The following is a 23,636-nucleotide window of genomic DNA, read 5'->3' as shown; positions in this document are numbered from 1 at the left end:
CAGTAGGTAGAAAATGCCTTTGGGTGTGGCAAACCTATTGTGACAATAGCCTATATGGATAAAGCAGATATGATGCCTCGAAAAAGAGTACATACATAACTTCCTTAAATTGCTTACTGAAATATATCTATATTTGATTTTTATCTGTAGAACTGTTTAAAAATGTAAACAATTGTGTACAAAGAATTCGGAATAGGCATAAAATAATAAAATACATCCAGCAAGGGTAATGTTTTTATTTTCTTCTCCCTTTCCAAGTGGCTGAATCACATTTTATACAACAGTTTTGAACAGTATTAGCATGCTATGGCTATGGAGCCAAGCACTGCATTCAGGAATCAAGTGGGTTCAAACCCCATCGTCGGTGGTCCTGAGAATGGTTTTCTGTGGTCTACCATTTTCACTTCCATACAAATGCCAGGACAGTTCCTATTCATGGGCCACAACCAATTCCTTCCACTTCCTTACCCGTTTTCATTCACTATTATTCAATTAATACGGGCTGCCTGACCATGGTGGTAAACGTGTGCTTGGTTCACCCAAAATGATGTTGGTTCAATTCCTTATCAGGAAGTTTAAAAGTTTAAAAAACAAGATTTCCACTTCCAGAGGTGCACATGGCTCCGATGTTCACGCAGCCTACACAAAATTAATTCCTGGGGACAAAGGAGGCTGGACATAGAGCTAACCACTCTATCCTGAGGTTAGGGATAAAGGAAGCATTTACCTTCCACTCCTCCAAGGGCTTTCATGGCCTGTACAGAGAAGACTGCTTTGAGAAAGACGCGACAGTGGCCTTAATTAAGGTACCGAACCACAATTTGCCTGGTGCAAAAATGGGAAACCACGGAAAACCATCTTCATGGCTGGCAACAGTGGGACTCGAACCCACTACCTCCCAAATGCAACCTCAGGGCTATGTCACAAAAACCCCGTGGCCAACTCTGTTTCACAAGAAGGGACACAATTTTCTGCAATGTTAAACTATTTTCTATTAGATGACATGCTTTAAGATCAAGTTAGAACAATCAATTTGGAACCTCAATTAACCATTCCCAGAAACAAGGTTTTCGCAGATTATTCGTTCAAATCACATGGTCCCGCAAACATTCTAACTGAATCACATTTTAAAAATCTTGCACCATCCATTTCTCAAAGAAACAATTTCCTGTATCAACCATCTGGCAATCTCCGCCCCATCGACGCTAAATCCTCAACAAAACATTTTTCAAGACAGGTAGAATCAAACAATGCATTTGAGAACTTCTGAGAATCGATACCTGTACTGAAAACCATATTCTCGAGTATGACTTAACATAATCTGTATTGGCAGCCTTGTATAATGTACTGTGATGTCCGAGCTGCACCACGTATATCTAACCGCTGTAACATCATACGAGCAGGACCATGTTGCATGACTAACTTCTGTGACATTGTTCGAGCTACGCTATGTTGGTAATATTGTGAACCAGGTAACAAACATTTATATAATTCCAATATAATTTGTCTCTTATTGGTAATTATTTTCCAGCTAGCTCTCTCTCTTGGTTGCCAGCATTTCACCCCAGTGCGCCAATTTCGGCCCGTCAGATGAGAACTAACACACTTACTATGACGCATGGGAAACTTTTCCACACCATTATAAGTGTCCTCATTGTGTTTTGTATATATTTTCAATCCAGTACATGTAATTCCAGTGTTCCGTGTTGTATGAACACAAGACTGTTAGAGCCAGAACTGGGAACTTTCTAAGCTCCAAGTTCTCCTTGCCAAGTGTATGTTACATTTCTAGGTAATATCTATCAACTCAGTGATGTATTTCCAAGCAACCACCTAAAGGTGCATGGATTTTTCATTATGATGATTGTTATCAGTTTCCCCTTCATTTAATTTTCACCAAGAACTGATGATGACTCCATGGAGTTGAAACCGGTCTTCTTATAATTGAATAAATTGTTGTAATGTGTTGAATGGTGGAACATCCCTCAAACTCTACATTATTGGTTAAACGTCAACACGGAAATGAAGATCATAACTTACGATGACGTATCTTGTTCGTGAGAAATACGTTCTTACTGAAATTATGCACTTAAAATCTCCAACCTGTCTTAAATTTAATTTTTTTTTTACTCCATAAATTGTAACTTACTTAAGATCTATTAAAATAGGCTTATGTCAGCAGTCTACTTAATGTGAGTGGAGGTGGATTTCTTACTGTTGGACAAAACGGACCATTTGTTACATGAAGGAAATTCTGTATATTACTATTAACATCCAAATCTGTAAAAGGGAGAAAATGAAGACGATAGCATGCAAATGTAAAAGGACGGAGTATCGTGTATAGTTAGATCTTAGGTGTATTCAACCCCATACCACTTCCCACAGCTGACTCACTCACTCACCACCACCACCACCACCACCACCTATTGTACTAACAGCTCTCTCCATCTCGTTCAGCTGCTCTCCATCTAGTATTGCATTTGTGTGTGACTATGGGACCTGCACGCGCGGCAGGAAGTGGAGAGGAAATGGAGGGGACAGAAAGCGACGGATGATGAGTGTTCCGTATATCAAAGAAGGGAAGTTTCTTTTTAAGAAAAGTCTCTTTATTAAAACCTAGCAGTGTTAACAAGAGAGGAGTTTCATCATAAAGAGGATTCTTACTGTGTAAATTATCATTCGGATTGTACTTACAGTATTATTAAAAAACTGGTTTAGAAATTTAAACAAATTTTAGTTGCATTCATGAGGAATTCCTGATACACTCACAAAAACTGGGGTTTGCTTTTTACTATTCCCATTAACAGGAATATTTTAATTAAGTGCTGTTAACTGTGTAATGTTTTATGGAACTTGTTCTTTGTGGATTTTTTAAATTTTAATCTGTAACAAGGAATCACAGCTGAGGATGTCCTAAAACAGGGCAAAACATGTCCCATAGTTTACACTGAATAAATGTAGAAATAAACAGTCAAGATATTATTGTTGTGGTAGAAAGGTGGATTTTTATTTTATAAGTTTTGGTTATATAGATATATCAGGATGCAAGATTATAACTGAAATGGAAAGCTTAGTGTTCAGATCAGTATGTAATGAAAGGGATTCATTTAATACCACTTCTAATGGATGGGCCAGACACAGATGAAAATCATAACATTAGTTAAATATAGTTAGAGACCTTTGAAACTATGCACTTCAATATACGATCAGAATCAATATTGTTGGCTTCCAAAGTCTTCTAAAGCGTAAATGAATATTTGTTTTCAAAACTGAGTACCACTTACCAGGCATATAATCCATGACCATATAGAGGTATTTATTATCCTGAAATGCAAAGTGCAATTGTACTATCCATTCTGAATTAGAATGTGCCATAATGTCACGCTCTTCCCAGAAGAACGCAGAGTCCGACCGCTTTATCTGTCAAAGAACATAAAGATGTCATACAAAGCTTTTTATGTAGCTCACAGCAACAGATAAAAACAAAATAATAATATATACAATAAAGCTGGAACAGGCAGGCACATTCCAATTGTGCTGCCGAATTTCAAAATTGTCTATGTTAAGTGCATAAATCTTCAACAGAGATAGCTGGTGCCATATTTTTAAATTTTCATATGTGAGCAGGGGTACATTCCACCTGCATCCTAAATACGTCTCTCCTGTAGAAACATTTGTTTTCTAGAACAGGAGCCTCCAAAATAAGGCCCGTGAGTCACATCTGGTCTGCAGAGGAGATTAATCAAGCCCCCAGTTTGCAAAAATATATACAATTGAATAACGTGAAGACAAAGATTTATCAAGAATGCAAGATAAAATCACATACATTGCTTTTGCTCTCTTTCTCTATAATGAAATATTCCACTGACTACTTGGCAATTTATAAATGCGGAGTGCAATTCTTACAGCTTGCATAACTCTAAAAGGGATCGCCAGAAGTGATGCTGTCGCCACAACTATCCACAAAGCCATCTTGACTTGTTCGAAAGTAAGAGGGAGTTTTACAAAGCACTGTATTAGTGGTGTTTTCTCTTACTGTGCTCACTGGATTTTCACGAAACTATCCAGGAGGCCGTGTTCACTGTCTCCTTATCTGAGGTTACGGCTCGTCTGTTGGAGTAAGCCTACATGCACTATGTCCATTTAAAATAAAAACTGCTAAGTAGTCAGTAGAATATTTCATTATAGAGAAAGAGCAAAGCAATGTGAGCAATCTTCTTCCACCTCTGCAACCTCTATCTGACTCCCAACAGAGTTGGGTTTTGGACCGGTGATCACCATCTCTGCTTGTTTCTCCCACATTCTTCTCCGAACACTGGGCCAGTCCAAACCTCTAATCTTCACTGCTACCTCTATTTTTGTTATTAACTTCTTCCTTAGTTTCACCCCTGGCCTTGTTCCAGTTACCTTCCATTCCATCACTGTTCTAACGGTTCTTACCATTTCCATCTTACCAATGTGGTGGGATAACTGGAGTAACCAATGTCTGAAATACATTTATTCAACAGACTAAATTACAGTCACAGTTCGCAAAGTTCTGGTTTTAAAAAGGTTTCATATCCGTCACTAAAAGGTACTTTTGGGTTTGAAAATGTACACTGAAAACTTAGTACAATACATTTTATTAATATCCTTTTAGTTTTTGTTTCTGATAAAATGTCTTGATCTGGCCCCCACCAAGTTTTATATGTGGAGGGTCAATAATTTAGTTTTGATGGTACTGAGCAAGATGTAAAGAAATCACTAGAAAAAGCAGATTTACTTGAGATTACCATCATAGTTAGGAGTGAAATGTATGTAATTAACACCCAGAACAGCGAACAGTGTTAGTAATGGAACAGATATGCCAAACCTTGAGAGTCTGTGTGAATTAGCAGAACACGTTTTAGAATATTTGATATGTTACACTACTTTTGACACAATTTGTACCAGTGGCCTTATTGCTTAGACTGAGACCTTGTGTATTCAAAGCAGCAAACATCTGAGTCTTACTTTCTCTCTCTCAATTTAGCCCTGCAAGTGCAGTGCCAGGAGACCCCTCAAATGAATACCTGTGTGTCTGTGTTGTAGCGAGGTAAACAGACTGAAGTTATTTAATAAAACTTCAAGGACAAACATTGAGACATCTTAATGACATGCAAGTCACAAGTGCAGTCAATTTGATGCAGGAAGGGTAGACTTTTTTCATGTTGCAGAAGACTTCAGTGTCAGTATGATACAGGTCAATTCACTGAGCAGGTTGGCTAAGTCGTTGATGCATCGCTACCCAAAATGACAACCAAAATCTGGCCATTTCTGCATTGCATTGTTGTATTACCAGTGCCAAGAAGGGCAAGAATAGTCACGGTACGATATCAGACTGCAAGGAACAGGTTACACAGCAATATCAAGCAGCTCACCTTCTGCTTGCCCGTAACCATCAATCAGTTGATGACTTTGCCAATGAAGAGCTGTGTTGTTCACAGACAAGTCATAATTTCCCTGGACTCAAAGTGATGGCTGTGTCTTGTGCATGGAGAGGCCATGGTGAACATTACTTGCCAAATGTTATACACCAAGTGGACAGATTCAGACAAGGTTCTGTGATGATGTGGAGTGGCATTAGTATCAACAGCCATATATTTCTTGTCACTGTCCGTGCCCACCCTACTGCAAGGCGTACATCAATAAGATCCTGTTAGACCATGGTGGTGGTTGCTGCATAAAGTGTTTAACCTCAATTCCTTCTCATGCATGACAATGCCAGAGTGCTTGAGTAGGCGACACCAGGGATATGCTGAGAAGTGATGAAATGGTCAGCGGTGAGTGGACGAAACCGACAGTATCAGATAGAAGATAATAAACAAGGAACATATGTTAGGCATGGTGCCATTTTTAGTCCCTTCATTAATAAACAATTTCACCTCTTTTTCCACATTCATAACCTGACTATCACAAGACAAATGTGCAGCAAGTTAGTTAACTTCATACAATTATGTTCCTAATCCGTAGGTAGGTTATCACACGACAAATATTTGTGACCCTTCATTGTAGTTCTTATTTAAGTGATTTAAGGAGCAGTTCAAAATCAACAGCAATATTTGTTTTAATAATTGTTTAAAATCATGGGAAATATTAATCATAAAAAGGAAAAAATGTGAAGACAGAATAAGAACTATTTAAGTGTAATGTTATAATCAACTGTTCATTTGTACAATAGCAGTCAAATACAGACGTTGTTATACGAGGGTCAAGTCATAGGTCATGGCAACTATTTTTTTTCTCGCGAACAGGAGACAACATGGAAAATCTAAGATATGCATTTGGAAATATAGGGCCTGTACGTATGCATAGTGCCTGAAGACAAATTCTGACTTCAGGAGATTCTCATAGGAAAATGACAACACAGGCCATTGGTAAACATTGTTTTATTATGGTATAGACAGCAAATACACAAGACTATGTACAAAGGACAGGTCTCCACTGGTTACAGACCTTCGAAATAATCACCCAGTGGTGCCAGCAGTGGGGCAGGCGCTGAATACCATTCACTGCATGTGTATCGCTAATGTGTGACACCTTTCTCCGAAATGCTGTTACAATGTCCTCTTTGTCAGCAAACCATTGTCCATGTAATGGCTTCTTGACTTTGGGGATTAGATCATAGTCACATGACCTCAGATCTGGACGTTTGTTTCACACAGCGCGGCGCAATTGGTACAACAAAAAGAAATTGTAATAAACATCTTTGTCCATGGACAATGGACGGCCTGGGCGAGGCAAATCGGCAGTTGATACTCTACCCCGTTTGAACGTCTCCACCCACCTCACCACTGTTCTATAGGGCACGACATGCACACCTAATGCTTCCCACAGCTCTGAATGGCATTGGCGTGCATTTCTGACACGGAGAACTACTATTTTAATATACGATCGTTGCTCCTCCTTGTTGACTTCCATTTTGTGACACTCTCACACACTTGGAGGTATGCCTAGACCCACACTGTTGTTTACATACACCATCTAGTGGCATCATACGCAAGTACATACCGTACGTTTCCAAATGCATATCTTAAATTTTCCGTGTTGTCTCCTGTTAACGAGAAAAAAAAATAGTTGCCACGACTTATGACTCGACCTACATATAAGAATTATTCATAACCAAATTATTGCAATTCTCAACATGAGTAAACCTTTTAAAACTTTCACTGAAGTACAATATGACTCCCATAAATGAAAATATCAAAAAAATTTGCTTAATTATAGCCTCTGGAAAATTAACAAAAAACTTCAGACAAAAGATAGAATTAGTGTCATTATTTGGATGATATACATTTTAATTCAGAAAAGTAGATTAGCACTAACCATTTCAAATTTGCTCAGTAACTTCATGGCATAAACTCTGTTGGTGTATTTGTGTCTCACCTGAAAAGAGAAAAGAAAAGTTTGTTAAGATCAATAAGGAATCATGACATAAGAAAATCAGTAAAATGCCACAAGAATATTATTAGAAGGCCTGAGAATCACACATTACAGAAAACAGTATAGTCACAGGCACTTTAAATGATTCACTCAGCATCTTTTGTAATCATATTGTTATGAGCCAGACCTCTGAATTTAGCCTCCTTCAGTATTTCCAGGAAAGAACTAATGAGTCAGATGTGAGCTAACAACCTGAGGACATTTTCTCTTTATCTTGTTTCCTTGTGCGCTTTCTCAGAGATGAAACAAAAATGTTCCGTCTCTAGCCAAGCCCCAAAGACACCATAACCAGCGATATAAAAGGAGGCTGGCTGCGAACAGAGAGCGAGTAAAGTCGAAACTGTTTAAGATTCCTTCTCTAGTGTGTTTCCCTGGTTGTTACGTCATTATTCCAAAGTCCCAGTCCATGTCCTATTCTACATGCTAAGGAACCTGGATAGCACATTTATGTCACTCTTTAGTATGTTTGTAATTCCCACCATAAGAAATTTAAATTAGCGTTCCCAGCCACGTTGCGCGCACAATTCACCTGCGAAGACTAGCCTGGGTGTGGATTTGGTAGAAAACTTAATTTCACGACACTAGCATGTCTGCCTGCAGCTGCAGGGAGCAACAGTCTCAAGCCAGTCTTTGATGTGGACATGTGTTTGTTTGGACTGTGCAACAGTAGCGCAAGTGACTTGTTGGTGCTTAATTTTATGTTCGTAAGTGCATTGTGTAACAACATACATAAATTAGGCCAACCATACTTACACATAGTGGTTTGCAGGACATTCAGTTATGGAGAAGAAGAATGCTAGACAGTTTACAAATGATGAAAATTGAGAAAGGGGATCCTAATCCACACATGAAACATGTGCAAATCGCCTAGATGCTGGACATTCCTACGACAACTTTAAACATAATTGTAAGCAACTTGTTCGAGTCTCTAAGGAAGTTTTTCCTTGATGTTTTACTACATTAGCATTCTTAAAATGTATGATTTCTTCATTTATAATTGTGAACACTTGTTTTTGTTTTCACCCTAATTATTTTTATGTTCAAACCTAACCATAGATTTAACAACATAATTGTTTTTCATTTTTTAGCATGTTCCCTCTTTATGAAGTTATTTTTTGGTCCCACAAAAATTCCCTAACCAGTTTTGGCTGTAGTTGGAAAAATGGGAGTGGGACAGCAACAGTGCTTGCTGTCGTCAGTGTTCCACCAAAGTCAGAATATAGTCATGTACTGAACGGAGTACTATGTGTGTATCGACAAGGAGTCAGCGTGTGCAACAGTTGGTTTTTCAGTGTTGAGTAGTTCAATGTGTGGAGTGGCCACATGAATTGATTGTGTGAGTGACTTTCTCTGGAATAGAGCCAAAGAACAGTCATCGCTTGTTGTGGTGTTCAGCAGCCCTGAGTTCAAACCTGTCTGTGTGCAGCTGTTGTGTGTGAAGTGACTGAGTGTGCGAAGCAAAAGTAAAAGGTGAAGCCTGTCAATAAGGGTTATAAGGATAAAATACACTTTGAAAAGTCCACTCCGAAACCAGATTAACATCCACTGACATTGGAAGAAACAGCAGAGATCATGCGATCTCTTCAAAATAAAGCACCAGGAGACCAAGAATAACATGGGTTGACAGAATAGGTAACACTGAAGTACTCCAAACATAGAGCTAGAGGTCATGCACAATATCAAAAAGAAGAAACTGGGGTTCTTCGACCATATCATTTGAAATGATACATACAAAAACCAGATTGCCCCAGGGTCCTGCTGTGGGGAACTTTTAAAGAGACAGCAATTAGTGGAGGATGGTCATGCGTGTGGGTTTTGTTTTTAACAATACTGTATTTACGCAAATAATACCTGCATATTTAAAAAAAATAGAGGCACGAAATTAGTGGGGTGGGTTTTATTTGAGTCAATGTTGGCTTTTTTTTTTTTTTTTTGAAAATCAGCCTTCCTAAAATTAGGGTGCAGGGATTATTCGGTGGCGGGAATTATTCACGTAAATACGGAATATACTTTTGATTAGGCTTCAGCTTATGAAATTAATTATAATAGAATATTATAATTAAATTAAATTATATTATTATTATTATTATTATTATTATTATTATTATTATTATTATTATTATTATTATTATTATTATTATTATTATTATTATTATTATTACTGTGGTTTGGTGGACCAGCAGAGGTGAAAGAAGGTGCCGGGGTGAATGGGTCTAACTACCAAATCAAAGTTAAATTAAAACTTGAACAAAGGTTATATTTTCTGAGTTTTAACAAGCAAGAATAACAAAATTTAACAAGTTGTCACTAGGTGGTATAACAACGATATAGCAATTAAAAAACAAGGCTTAGAAAAATCCAAGATTTCAAATCCTAGACACCCTTGGGCTACCAGCCCCTGGCTTTACAACTTTTGAGCTCCTAGTTCAACTTTAACCAAGCAACAATTTGTTCAAAAGGACAGAAAACCCCTGATACATGGAGCACTTGCTCCCAATTACAATATCAGGCCTCCCAGAGGCACTTTTACAACACAAGAAAAGAGCTGACACACTCTCAGTTTTTCAAGCCTCTTCAAGGCAATAGTAGACTTTACAATTACTTGCCATTAAGGCACCACTTACAAAATGAAACGGGGGTATCTTGTACCCAACCTACTGGGCCTTAGCAGAAAAAGAACAGGTTAAGTAAATGGCCTGAAATACCAAAAGGAATGGAGGCAGGTATTTGCGTTCCTACACATGCATTCTTAAAACCTAAAAAGGCACTAGGCCGATGACACAGGGGCTATTAAGGAAGAGAACCAGTTACCAAAACATAGTCACCTCAAACCATAAATAGGGGGGGCTCAAGAGGGTAAATTACTCCCTATCCCCAAATTACACTTACAGATTTTATGAAGTTTTTACATAAAATGGCAGAAAATTACATGTTGGAAAGATAGGTTACATTGTAAAGGTTTCAGACCTTTCCCGCGGGTTAAAGTGCTGAGCTAGCAAGAAATAAAGGTGTTAAACGGCCATTACCTTACTGAAGAGCTGCTGCCTGATGAAAGAGGCACCTCCCGCCTCCTGCTACACGTCCACACACTAGGTTAGATGTTGATCAAGTGGCCAGGAAACGTGAAAATCAGCAGTTTATATACCCTCGGGGAAAGTTCGAGACCTTTCATAAATAAAACAGCCACACCCACTTAATTTTATTGGGTCGCTTAAAGTTACACATGAAATCGAAGAAGAAACCTGTGATTGGTAGGAAATTAATTACAGAAATTCTTGATTGGTTAAACTCAAAACAGGCGGAAAGACAGGATAAATATTGCCAACCCAAAAATGAATGAGCGAAATTCAGTAACAGTAAAACTTAGGAAAACAAAATTTCTTCTGAAAGGTTCTTTCACTTCGCACCAGGGTGCATGATCATAGTTTTTGTAGTGACCTCTATGAGAGAATGTCCAAACTTCTTGTTGAATGGAAAACAAAACAAGTAGAATTTCACACAGTTCAGGAAACTTCACCAAAAATTTTTTTTACGGTAGTGACATCATCTGAGAAAATTTATAAGTTGGTCCAGTTTTAAGTTCCGAGTTTTCCCTGTAGAGGAGGTTTTATTGGCGCAAGATTTAAAAGTGCGGCGTACAGGGAGTATAACAATAACAATAACAATAATAATAATAATAATAATAATAATAATAATAATAATAATAGGGCCAAGGATCCTACCAGATGGAAGGCGATGGTACAAACCCAACAATGAGCTCTACCAGCATCAAGAAAACTTCATAGATGCCATCAGAAGAAAACATCTTACTTTCTATGGACACCTATCAGAATGGATCCCATATTTGTTCTGTTGGAAAGGATCTAAGCTACAGGTCTGACACTACTGTCATCACACTGTAGAGTGCGTTCAAGTCGCCCGCTGTAGGCCAAGTTGTGCTGCCACCCTGCTAGGGAAACAGCTACATCATCTTGACCAGAAGTGGGTGGTGGACAAATCTTCCAACCCCAGGTGCCGTATAGCTCTAGACCAAGGAACAGCTCCGCTGGGTAATAGCCAGTGACATGGTTGATGCGTAGTCATAGGGCAAAGAGTGACTGCGGTATCTGACGGTCCCACAGTCGATGTTCCTTGTCTATTACGTAGAACCGTAGCATCCTTTATAGCTCCTCGTTCCGTCGTTCCGTTGGACTGGCCCTTGGGTTGTAGATAGGGGTGGTCCAGTGCTCCACACCCCATTCAGTCATCATTTGCTACCACTTCCTTGACGTGAACTGACTCCCGTTGTCTGACAGAATGCACCGTGGATAAGCGTAGCGGCTGAATATATCTTGTAGAAGAATGGCGATGCGTCCTGTCATGGCTTGTGGTATCGGAAAGGCTTCACTCCATCTTGTGAAGAGGTCGGTGATTACTAGCAGTCCTGCTTTAACCCTTGGTGTTCACAAGGGTAAGGCCCCATCAAGTCCAGGGCTATGACCTCCCAAGGGCGTTGCGGCCGTCTTCCTCACTGACTGGAATCTGCCTTCCTGTTGCTCACCTTGGTGCAGGCGCAGATATAACACCCTTTCACATGTTGACCCAAAAGAATATTTGTCGAGTAGACTGCTATGTCTCTTCACCTCCTGAATGTCTGGCTTCAGTGGTGTCGTGGAACTTCTAGAGGATGTCCGTCATGTGCTACCTAGAGGTGCTATCTAGGAGAGGTGAGATTTGTACATTAAGAGTCCTCCGTCAACACAAAGTTCTTGTAGCACATCTTGAATTCCTTCGGGACGAGTCCACTATCAGTGAGTGTTCTGTCTCCTAATCCACTGCGTCATGGTCTTACGGGGCTTTGACTTGTTCTTGCCATTGCTTGATTACTCCCAGATCAAGTTCCTTCCTGATGGTCATAAGAACAGTTTCACTGGGTTCACTCTGGTGTTAATGTGGAGACTCCCTCACGAAAGTGGTACTCCTGGCTTCAGGTTCCATCGCCGGATGCCTAGATAAACTGTCTGCTCCTATGTTCATCGATCCTCGGATGTGACACACATCAAAATCAAATTCTGCAATTAACAGAGCCCATCCCATCGTTATCTATGTTCAGCTGGAACTTCCTTCCTCCCAAGCAGCCTCTAAATTTGCCCATGGCCCACACCACGGCTAAGGCTTTCTTCTCGGCAGTGTAGTAGCATTGTACAGAGGGAGATATCTTTCTGCTGGCATACTCGATGTCCCTTCCGCCATCACTCCTCTCCTGGAATAACACTGCTCCTATGCCGGAGTCGCTGGTGTCTGTCTGCAGGCACATCTTCCGTTGAGGATCGGGATGAGCTAGACTGGGAGCGTTGCATATTGCAGCCTTAATGCCTTGAAATGTTTCCTCTTCCTTGCTGGTCCATCGGAACAGGCAGTTGTTATGGAGTAGATCGGTGAGTGGTATTGCCTTCTCTTCAAAGTGTGGCACAAAGCTGCTATACCATCCACACAAGCCAAGGAACTGACTTACTTGTCGCTTGGTCCACGGGTGTTCTGCTTCCTGGATAACTCGATTCTTCTCCGGTTGCCTTTCTAAACCTTCAGATGTTAGGACATGGCCAAGATATTATATGCGGGACGGGGCGAAGTGGCACTTCTCCAGTTGGCAGGTCAGTCCATGAATTTTCAGTCGTTCCAGCACATTCTTCAGGTGTACAAGGTGTTCTTGAAAATTCTTGCTGTGAATTAAAATGTCGTTGAGATACACTTGGCAAAAATCTCCAACATATCCTGACAATACCTTATCCATCAGTCGCATGAAGGTTGGAGGAGCATTCTTCAGTCCAAAAGGCATTACTCTGAACAGGTACAATCCTCTCGGTATCATGAAGGCGGACAGTGGCCTAGAACTTTCCTCGACTTCCACTTGCTGGTATCCAGAATTGAGATCCAGCGTGCTGAAAATCCTAGACCCACTTACTTGTTTCAGCGAGTCTTTCAGGTCAGGCATGGAATAGGCGCCACTAACAATCTTCTCGTTCAACTTGTGAAAGTCCACACACAGTTGATACACCCCATTCTTCTTCTTCGGTAGGACGATGGGCAAAGCCCAACATGATGTAGAGGGTTTGATGAGACCTTGCCCTTCCATCTCTTGAATCTTCTGAATGACAAAGTTGTGCTTATGTGGGATGATCTTGATCTTAGATCGGAGAAGAAATTGCTCTTGGTTCACGCAAAACTCGGACATTTGTATTGTATAAACGTTAATCTGAGATCAATTCGCACTGAACCAAGATCAACTTTGACTGGAGAAATGTCTCTGATCAAACTCTTTGATCTTAGTTCAAGAAGTTGTTTTCTACTTGAGATACAAGAACAGCTGATTGTTAATAAAATATTACCTGTGTTTTTACGATAAATAGTAAAAAATAAATTACACTTAAGTCTAACCTCATACATTGCTAGCTATAGTTGTCTGTATATAGGCAATATTACGCTTCTTTTACTGCAGTGTAATGTAATAATTCTGTAACATAACCTCGATAAATTGCTTACGTTGCTATCTCATTCGTATTTTACAGATGTCTCGTTACTCTGTTTCTCGGATATATCTTCTGATGATGAAAATGATGAATTTCGTCAAGCTCCTCGTGTGTTCTGTAAAAGAGGAAATCCGATGGGAGAATTAAGTGATGAGATGTTTAAACTGAGGAATCGCTTGGGAAAAGATACCATGGAACAGCTAGAACTCAGGTTGCGTGATATTCTAGTTAAACCTACCAAGAGAAACAAACCTTTGTCTCCAATGCACATGTTGTCATAACTTTGAGATTCTTTGCCACAGGAAGTTTTCAGTTAGTCGTCGGTGATTTACTGCATGTAGACGCAGCGACAGTCTCCAAAGCCGTTCATCGCGTATCTAATCTTATTGCTGCACTGAAACACGAGTTTATCAAAATGCCTTCCGAACAAATTGACGTGAGGAAAATTATGCGTGATTTTTTCGATGTAAAACATTTCCCTGGTGTTATAGGTGCTATAGATTGAAGCTACATACCTATAATATCTCCTGGGGGCGATAACGCAGAAGTTTATAGGAATCATCATGAGTGGTTTTCGTTAAATGTTCAAGTTATTTGTGATGCTAGGCTCAGGTCCCTAAATATCGTAGCAAAATGGCCAGGATCTGCTCATGATAGCAATATTTTCATTAATTCACGAGTGCATGCTCAGTTTGAAACAGGCGACTTTCCAGAAGGCATACTCTTGGGAGACAATGGCTATGAATGTTGTCGTTACCTGCTGACTCCAGTACCTCATGCCGAAACAGCTGCAGAGCAAGCTTATAATCGAGCCCATAAAGCAACCAGGTCAGCAATAGAAAGAACATTTGGGGTTGTGAAAAGACGGTTCCCTTGTCTCAGTATGGGGCTAAAAGTGAAGTTAGCTCGTGTTCTGGTAATCATAGTTGCAGCATTTGTCTTGCACAATATCGGTGTAAATGCAGTAGACGAGGTCCCTGAAAAGGATGAGGCTGTGTTCGCTGCAAGAAGAGCATTCAAAGAAATTCCAGTACCTGCTGCAAATGACGTTCATGGAAGAGAAAACACTGCTATACGGGCAGCAATTATTAATAACGTATTTAGGTAACAATATTTACAAAAAATTTACAGTTGGCTATTACGAAAAGTGGTTCAAACTAAATTATACAAACAGTAAATCTCCAACAAAAATAGCCAAAAACATAATGTACTTTACAACTGTATGCGTCTAATAATGCCACTGTACTATGCAATTAAACCGAGTTTTCCTTATTGTCCAGGCCTAACTTTCTCCTTTTCATTAAAATTTCCATTTTTTAAAATTTCATAATCTAGTTTTAAGGTCTCAATTTCATTTTTAATGCTAGGCATGAGCACATCAGCTGTTTTCGAGGTTGAGGTGTGGAGATCAGCTGATCCGGAAGCAGGAGCCTGAAATAGAAGAAATAAAGAAGTATAGGCGAATTGCTTGCCGACAAATTTAACTTACATAATACAGGATTAATATATGATTTCTCTACTTACTTGTTCAATACAAATATTTCAGTCATTTTTTCTTTATTTCTTTTGCTCGGCACACAGAATACGAATGAAAACAGATCACACTGCTCAATGTGACTCGTGACACTCGGCTATTTCTGCGCTGTTGCCACGTGCTCACAAATGAACTGGGATTAAAACTGAACTTCAATTAGTTGATCTTAGACCAGTGTTCTACAACAAAACACCGGTCTAATCTCAGATCATTTTCTGAACTTAGATTAAAACTGTTCTCCAGTCAGTGATGTTTATACAATCGGCCCTACGGGTTCTTACATCAAATAAACTCTTATTAATATACGTACAAGCAAACATGTCGTAACATAACCTCACATACAACCCACAAATAATAAGACCACGATTTATAACAAATTAAGTCCAGCCATACCTACATAAATAATAATAATAATGATAATAATAATAATAATAATAATAATAATAATAATAATAATAATAATAGACAAACAACTTCATAGTCACACCTCACGAGTCGTAATAATTATTATAACAATAATCATCGAGCTCGATCTTTCCCTTATTTACCCATTGGTTAGAGAATTGTCTCCAAGTTATAACAGACCATTACACTTGCATCAACCCACACCATGTACCATTAATAATTATTAAAATAACTAGAACTGATGTAACAAATTATGAAGGAATTTTACTTGCTAGTCAACAGTTATACATATACTGTATAAATGGACTTACCAATTGCACTTCCCCAAATGCACCCCTGCCAATAACTTTGATCAGGGTAAAGTCTTCAGATTTCATGCGTAATTTACAAATATCCGATGCCACACCATCATCTGAAAAAATAAATCCTTATTAAATTTATGATTATACATATAGTTTTGGATGAATAAAACACTGTTTTCTTAAGGTCGGTATTATAATAAAGGTTTAAACTGTTGGTTCAGTTTAAACTTCGGTTTATCTGTTAGTCGTTTATTACAAAACTTAATCTTAAGTTTAACTAAAGATTAATTTTACTGCCACTCATCTACCGTTTAAACTGAAGTTTAAGGATACATAACCTTACAACATGGCAGAACGAATGGATCTTGAAGATAATTTTGAGGTATTTAAAGAAATACTAAGCGATGACGAAGTGGTTCAAATTAGATGAGTTCTCCACCTAATAAATCCTTTATTTTACATAGTGTCAATATTATGTACATAAAAAGACAGTACCGGTTTCGACCTGTAAATAAAATATAATAAAATTAAATTAATTTTAGTAGTATTTATTCTGTACAGTCGCTATTAAGTAGGTTCTCTAGCAGCTGAAGATGACCTATTTACAGGTCGAAACTGTCTTTTTATGTAAATAATATTGACACTATGTAAAATAAAGTATTGATTAGGTGGAGAACTCATCCTTCATACTTGTACTTGAACTATCAATACGGACCATAAAACTAATAGATTATAGGTTTAGGCTTACAAAACAGACTGTCATAACCCTATTTCAGCAAATGCAATGAAAAGGTAAGAATGTAAAAATGACTCTTTGTACTGTTTGAATGTCAAAAGTGTAAATTTTAGAAAACAAAGTAACTTCCTTCTCATGCTGTAGAGCCCCTCAGTCAGCATGGCGGTTTTATGCCTCCCGTAGTATATTTATTAAAATGGGAAGTTTCGGAGAAATTCATAAGACCACTGTTTCACGGACTAGATAAATACTTCTGTACAAATTGCACAAGCAATTCTATTTCCTTACAAGTAGAATTAGGACAACTTTTATTGCTTTTATCTGCCATTTTACCTACAAGAAGTAAACAAAACATTATCGATAGTCATCTTTTCTTGCAAGTCACTGCAAAACATTATTGACAGTCATCTTTTCTCGAAGTCACTGCTACCAAGATCATATATTTCCTTCTTCACCTCAGTTTAACTTAGGCCGGTAATTATAAGACTCAACATCAGTTTAAACTCAAGTTACAGTTTAACTCAATCTTCAGTTTAAACCCTCATTATTATTCCGGCCCTTAATCAATTTAACCTACTTGCAGTCAGATGCTAGATCAGGTAGTGAAACTTGAAAGAGTGTCAGGGTATAAGAATGTAACATCTAAGGAGGCCGCTGTACGTAGGTGGATCAAAAGGTTAGTTGCACTAACGCGCCGCAGCAGTGCGCTGTAGGTCGCAAACGTGGGCACAGCAGAGAAAGGGATAGAGACTGCCCACACGTCTGTTAGGCAAGTCGCTGTGGTGTCTCGTCTAGTATTGTGTGAATAGTGTCCAAATGCAATGGCGCGTCAACTGGACGTTCACTCCAAATATGAGGTGCGTGCGACAATCAGATTCCTATGGGCCCAAAGGAAGAATTGCATGGACATTCATCGTGAAATTAGTGCTGTGTATGGGGAGCGGGCCATTTCCCAGCAAGGTATTGTAAAGTGATGTCAGCAATTCGAAGCTGGACGCATGGATATCATGGACACCCTTCGCGAAGGCAGGCCCGCAACGTCCAGGACCCGTGCAAAGGTCAACAGTGTGAATGCAATCATTAGACAGAACCGGCGCATTAAACTGAGAGAAACTGCGACGCAGCTGAACATGTCGTATGGTAGTGTGTTCGCCATTGTTCACGAGGACCTTGGATATCGTAAGCTGTGTCAAAAATGGGTCCCACGTCTTCTCACCGATGAACACAAGGGTCAACGTTTCCAATCATCCCTGGAATTTTTGCCACGCTATGCCACAGACGGCAACGGGTTTCTGCAGTGAATCGTCACAGGCGACGAAACATGGGTCCACCACTTCACCCCCGAAACGAAGCAAACATCAATGGAATGGGTACACCCCTCATCACCATAACGAAAGAAGGCCAAGGTTCAACCTTCAGCCGGTAAGGTTATGGCGACATTGTTTTTTGACATGGAGGGTTTGCTGCACGTGGATTTCATGCCGAATCAACACGGCGTCGCATTGTCGAACGTTGCAATGGTTGCATAAATCGATTGAAGAGAAGCGCCGGTGTGATTTTGTTGCACGATAACGCAACACCTCACAAGGCCCGCCAAACAAGAGAACTGCAGCAGCGTTTCGAGTGGGAGGTCTGGAAACATCCACCCTACAGTCCCGAACTAGCGCCATGTGACGGAGCTCGGTGGCCAACGTTTCCAGACCGATGAGTGGTTGCAGAACGCTGGAGGAAATTTCTATGCATCCGGCATCAACAAGTTGGTTGTGCGTTCGCAGAAATATTTGGAGTCTCTTGGAAACTATGTGGAAAAGTGACGTTACAGTGTACGTTGTTATAGTCGTGTGCTGTTGTATAGGTGGTGTAATAAATGGCCATAACTGGGAAGTGCAACTTATTTTCTGATCTGCCCTCGTACTTACACCAACCAAACACAAACTCTACTACGTGATCACCAGATAACTAGAACTAAAAATGAAGATATCCACTTTAAACTTGCACTACACAGGATAATGCTCATACATCTATTATGATTATTATTATAATTATGCAAATGAAACTCCTGTAGCACCAAGTAGCATCTACAGCTTTCTGGACTCCCCAATACATTTACATTTAATTCACTGTTCTGGAACAGAACTAACAAAAGAAAACTGATTGGGCGCCAGTGTACTTGATGATACATAACATGAAATGAGCATGAGAATAAACTATCCTCCAGGGTGGGGTCATATGCTGACTATATGCCGACTTGCTTTCTAACCTGATGACTTGCTGAACTGAAAGTAAAGGCATTAGGACATTCTAGGAAGGTTGTATTCTTGTCTGAAATGACACACTGTCCATTAAAATATATACATATACTTACAAACTTAACCTCATCAGTAATATAAAACAAATTACAACATCCGATATACACTGTTTATCTTTTCTTATTTATAACCCGCACAGAATTTACATGTCATAATTACAAGCTTAATAAATTAGCTGGTACGACGACCATTTCTATCAACACTGTATTCGGACTTTCTCCGTCCTTTGCCACACGCCAAACTCACTGTACATATATACACAAAACCTTTACTTGTATTTGACTAGTCTGAATATCTGGATCACAAACGTATGCAGTATAACTCGCTACACCATATCAAATTGATCTGTAGTGGTTGATTGATTGTAGATGGAGGTTGATGATAAATGCCCCCATACCACAGCCATACTCTCCAGTAACTTCGGTGACAAGTTCTTGGTTTCTTGTTTTATACTGAAATCATACTCGCGTTGTACACTGACTGACAGAGCAAATGCAACACCAAGAAGGAGTGGTCAGAACTTTATGCCAATTGCAGGGTAGACTGACGTCACTGAGGTATGCTCATGATGTGAAATGCGCCGCTGTGCTGCGCACGTAGCGAACGATAAATGGGACACGGCGTTGGCGAATGGCCCACTTCGTACCGTGATTTCTCAGCCGACAGTCATTGTAGAACGTGTTGTCGTGTGCCATAGGACACGTGTATAGCTAAGAATGCCAGGCCGCCGTCAACAGAGGCATTTCCAGCAGACAGACGACTTTACGAGGGGTATGGTGATCGGGCTGAGAAGGGCAGGTTGGTCGCTTCGTCAAATCGCAGCCGATACCCATAGGGATGCGTCCACGGTGCAGCGCCTGTGGCGAAGATGGTTGGCGCAGGGACATGTGGCACGTGCGAGGGGTCCAGGCGCAGCCCGAGTGACGTCAGCACGCGAGGATCGGCGCATCCGCCGCCAAGCGGTGGCAGCCCCGCACGCCACGTCAACCGCCATTCTTCAGCATGTGCAAGACACCCTGGCTGTTCCAATATCGACCAGAACAATTTCCCGTCGATTGGTTGAAGGAGGCCTGCACTCCCGGCGTCCGCTCAGAAGACTACCATTGCCTCCAGAGCATAGACGTGCACGCCTGGCATGGTGCCGGGCTAGAGCGACTTGGATGAGGGAATGGCGGAACGTCGTGTTCTCCGATGAGTCACGCTTCTGTTCTGTCAGTGATAGTCACCGCAGATGAGTGTGGCGTCAGCGTGGAGAAAGGTCAAATCCGGCAGTAACTGTGGAGCACCCTACCGCTAGACAACGCGGCATCATGGTTTGGGGCGCTATTGCGTATGATTCCACGTCACCTCTAGTGCGTATTCAAGGCACGTTAAATGCCCACCGCTACGTGCAGCATGTGCTGCGGCCGGTGGCACTCCCGTACCTTCAGGGGCTGCCCAATGCTCTGTTTCAGCAGGATAATGCCCGCCCACACACTGATCGCATCTCCCAACAGGCTCTATGAGGTGTACAGATGCTTCTGTGGCCAGCGTACTCTCCGGATCTCTCACCAATCGAACACGTGTGGGATCTCATTGGACGCCGTTTGCAAACTCTGCCCCAGCCTCGTACGGACGACCAACTGTGGCAAATGGTTGACAGAGAATGGAGAACCATCCCTCAGGACACCATCCGCACTCTTATTGACTCTGTACCTTGACGTGTTTCTGCGTGCGTCGCTGCTCGCGGTGGTCCTACATCCTACTGAGTCGATGCCGTGCGCATTGTGTAACCTGCATATCGGTTTGAAATAAACATCAATTATTCGTCCGTGCCGTCTCTGTTTTTTCCCCAACTTTCATCCCTTTCGAACCACTCCTTCTTGGTGTTGCATTTGCTCTGTCAGTCAGTGTATTACGCCAAGTTCAGTGGCATAGCACTTCACAGGGTATATAACATTTAGTGTAGATATCATATAATGATCTCTAACCATGCAGTGCGTCCCAACCGGACATCCATAAACGAGAGCAATCTCCAATGGTCAGACACCGGCATACAATATGGCTAAACAACGCACACTTAAAGCAGGACAACCCAATCTCAACACTTCCACTACTCAACACCAACAAGACCTCTCTTCCAACAAACCAGCCATAAAATAGACTTCTACACATCACATGATTTTCTCTGTACTAGCAAATGCCAATCTTCCATATTTATCACATGTGGCACGCCGTTTGAAATTGTGACACATAAGTTTGGCGCACTAACGCCCTGAAACTGCCCGGAGACACACGCCATTTTGGGCAAACAAAACATCTTGCACGCTCTTGATATTTAGTTACCAAGATTTCCCACTTTCAGATACAGAATGCCACCAGTTTAATATAGAGTTGTTACAACGTCCAAACAATGACTCCCATACATCAACACATACACACAGTATTCCTACAATGCAATACGTGATAACGACAATACAAAATTAATACCTAACCTATAACTTGCCGTTAATTCAGCCATAAATACAAAAACTGACTTGACGTGGGGTTGAAATTTTCTACAATTACAGGTATAAGAATGTAACAGCTAAGGAGGCCAGTCAACCATCTCCTGGGGATTGGCAAATGATTATGGAACGTTATTGCAAAGAAACTGACAAGGGGAACTGGAATTCCCAGAGGAAATCTGTCCCACCTCAATTTTATCATGCATAAATTTCACAGAGAGGTACTGATGTTTGAACATAGAATGCAGCAGTGGAAGGACGACAAATCATCCAAGTCACATAGCAGGAGCCTTTCATTCTCTTGTAACTGGTAATTACAATAAAGTCTGTTCATACTCAAATATTGAAAAATTCAATAATGGAAAATAACAAACCATTACCCAATATCCCTGAGATGTGTCTATATATATATATATATAATAAGAGTTTTGTTTGTACATTGCTCAGAATTTGAAAATAATGGTATTTCTGTATCGGTTATGTCCACAGTAACAAGGAAATGCACTTTTTCCTTTTCCGTAATGTCTGTCTGTCTGTATGTATGTACACGCATCACAAGAAAACGACTGAAGAGAATTTAATGAAAATCGGTATGTAAAGTCGGGGGATGAGCTTCTAGAATCTAGGCTATAAATCACTTTATTCACACTGAGTGAAATGATAGGTTTTTTTTTTTTTGCTAGGGGCTTTACGTCCCACCGACACAGATAGGTCTTATGGCGACGATGGGATGGGAAAGGCCTAGGAGTTGGAAGGAAGCGGCCGTGGCCTTAATTAAGGTACAGCCCCAGCATTTGCCTGGTGTGAAAATGGGAAACCACGGAAAACCATCTTCAGGGCTGCCGATAGTGGGATTTGAACCTACTATCTCCCGGATGCAAGCTCACAGCCGCGCGCCTCTACGCGCACGGCCAACTCGCCCGGTGAAATGGTAGTTTAGGGAAAGGTCTACAATTTAATTCTCAAATATTTATATTATTAGTGGTCCTATCGATAAATACTACATGGAAGATAGGAAAACTTAAAAGGGTCCACCTTTTCAATACAAAAATGTTATAGTTTATTTATAACATATATTTGCACTTGGAACTAGTTTCAACGCTGTTTGGCGTCATCATCAGCCAAAATGTGGGAAATAGGCTAGCATGTAGGCATTTATATTACACAAGGCGTTACATTAAACAATACACATCTTATAAGGAGATAAAAACAGGGACGAATATAGAAACAAATGAATCGTTGAGAAAGCAAAAGTTATACATATTAAAAATAACCTTAACCACACATCTTGCGGTGCGAAAATATTCGTCTTGAATGATTCCTGAATACAAAACACGCGCGCACACATTTCTGAAGAGCCAGGGGCTTTACGTCACGCCGACACAGATAGGTCTTATGGCGACGATGGGATAGGAAAGGCCTAGGAGTTGGAAGGAAGCGGCCGTGGCCTTAATTAAGGTACAGCCTTTCTGAAGAGCCAGCATGCAGGAAATGTGTGCGCGTGTGTTTTGTATTCAGGAATCATTCAAGACGAATATTTTCGCACCGCAAGATGTGTGGTTAAGGTTATTTTTAATATGTATAACTTTTGCTTTCTCAATGATTCGTTTGTTTCTATATTCGTCCCTGTTTTTATCTCCTTATAAGATGTGTATTGTTTAATGTAACGCCTTGTGTAATATAAATGCCTACATGCTAGCCTATTTCCCACATTTTGACTGCTGATGATGCCAAACAGCATCTAAACTAGTTCCAAGTGCAAATATATGTTATAAATAAACTATAACATTTTTGTATTGAAAAGGTGGACCCTTTTAAGTTTTCCTATCTTCCATTCTCAGTTCAATACGGACAAAAATGAAATTCTTAGATTTAAATACTACACAACTAAAGT

The 23,636-nt window shown here is 40.3% G+C and overlaps 1 protein-coding gene across 1 annotated transcript in view; it reads right to left on the bottom strand.

The window, feature by feature from the left end:
- The window catches only part of Rok (Rho kinase), a 387,800-nt gene that overhangs the window by 301,515 nt on the left and 62,649 nt on the right, over nt 1–23,636 (bottom strand). Inside the window, exons 5-7 of the mRNA XM_068227374.1 lie at nt 16,221–16,321; nt 7,345–7,404; nt 3,285–3,420 (exon numbers count right to left, since the gene is read on the bottom strand). Coding sequence (XP_068083475.1) covers nt 3,285–3,420; nt 7,345–7,404; nt 16,221–16,321 — 297 coding nt within the window. The remainder of the gene's footprint in view (nt 1–3,284; nt 3,421–7,344; nt 7,405–16,220; nt 16,322–23,636) is intronic.

The sequence above is a fragment of the Anabrus simplex genome, chromosome 4 (assembly GCF_040414725.1).
Source record: "Anabrus simplex isolate iqAnaSimp1 chromosome 4, ASM4041472v1, whole genome shotgun sequence".
NCBI lineage: Eukaryota > Metazoa > Arthropoda > Insecta > Orthoptera > Tettigoniidae > Anabrus > Anabrus simplex.
This window is presented reverse-complemented; position numbering and strand designations above follow the sequence as displayed.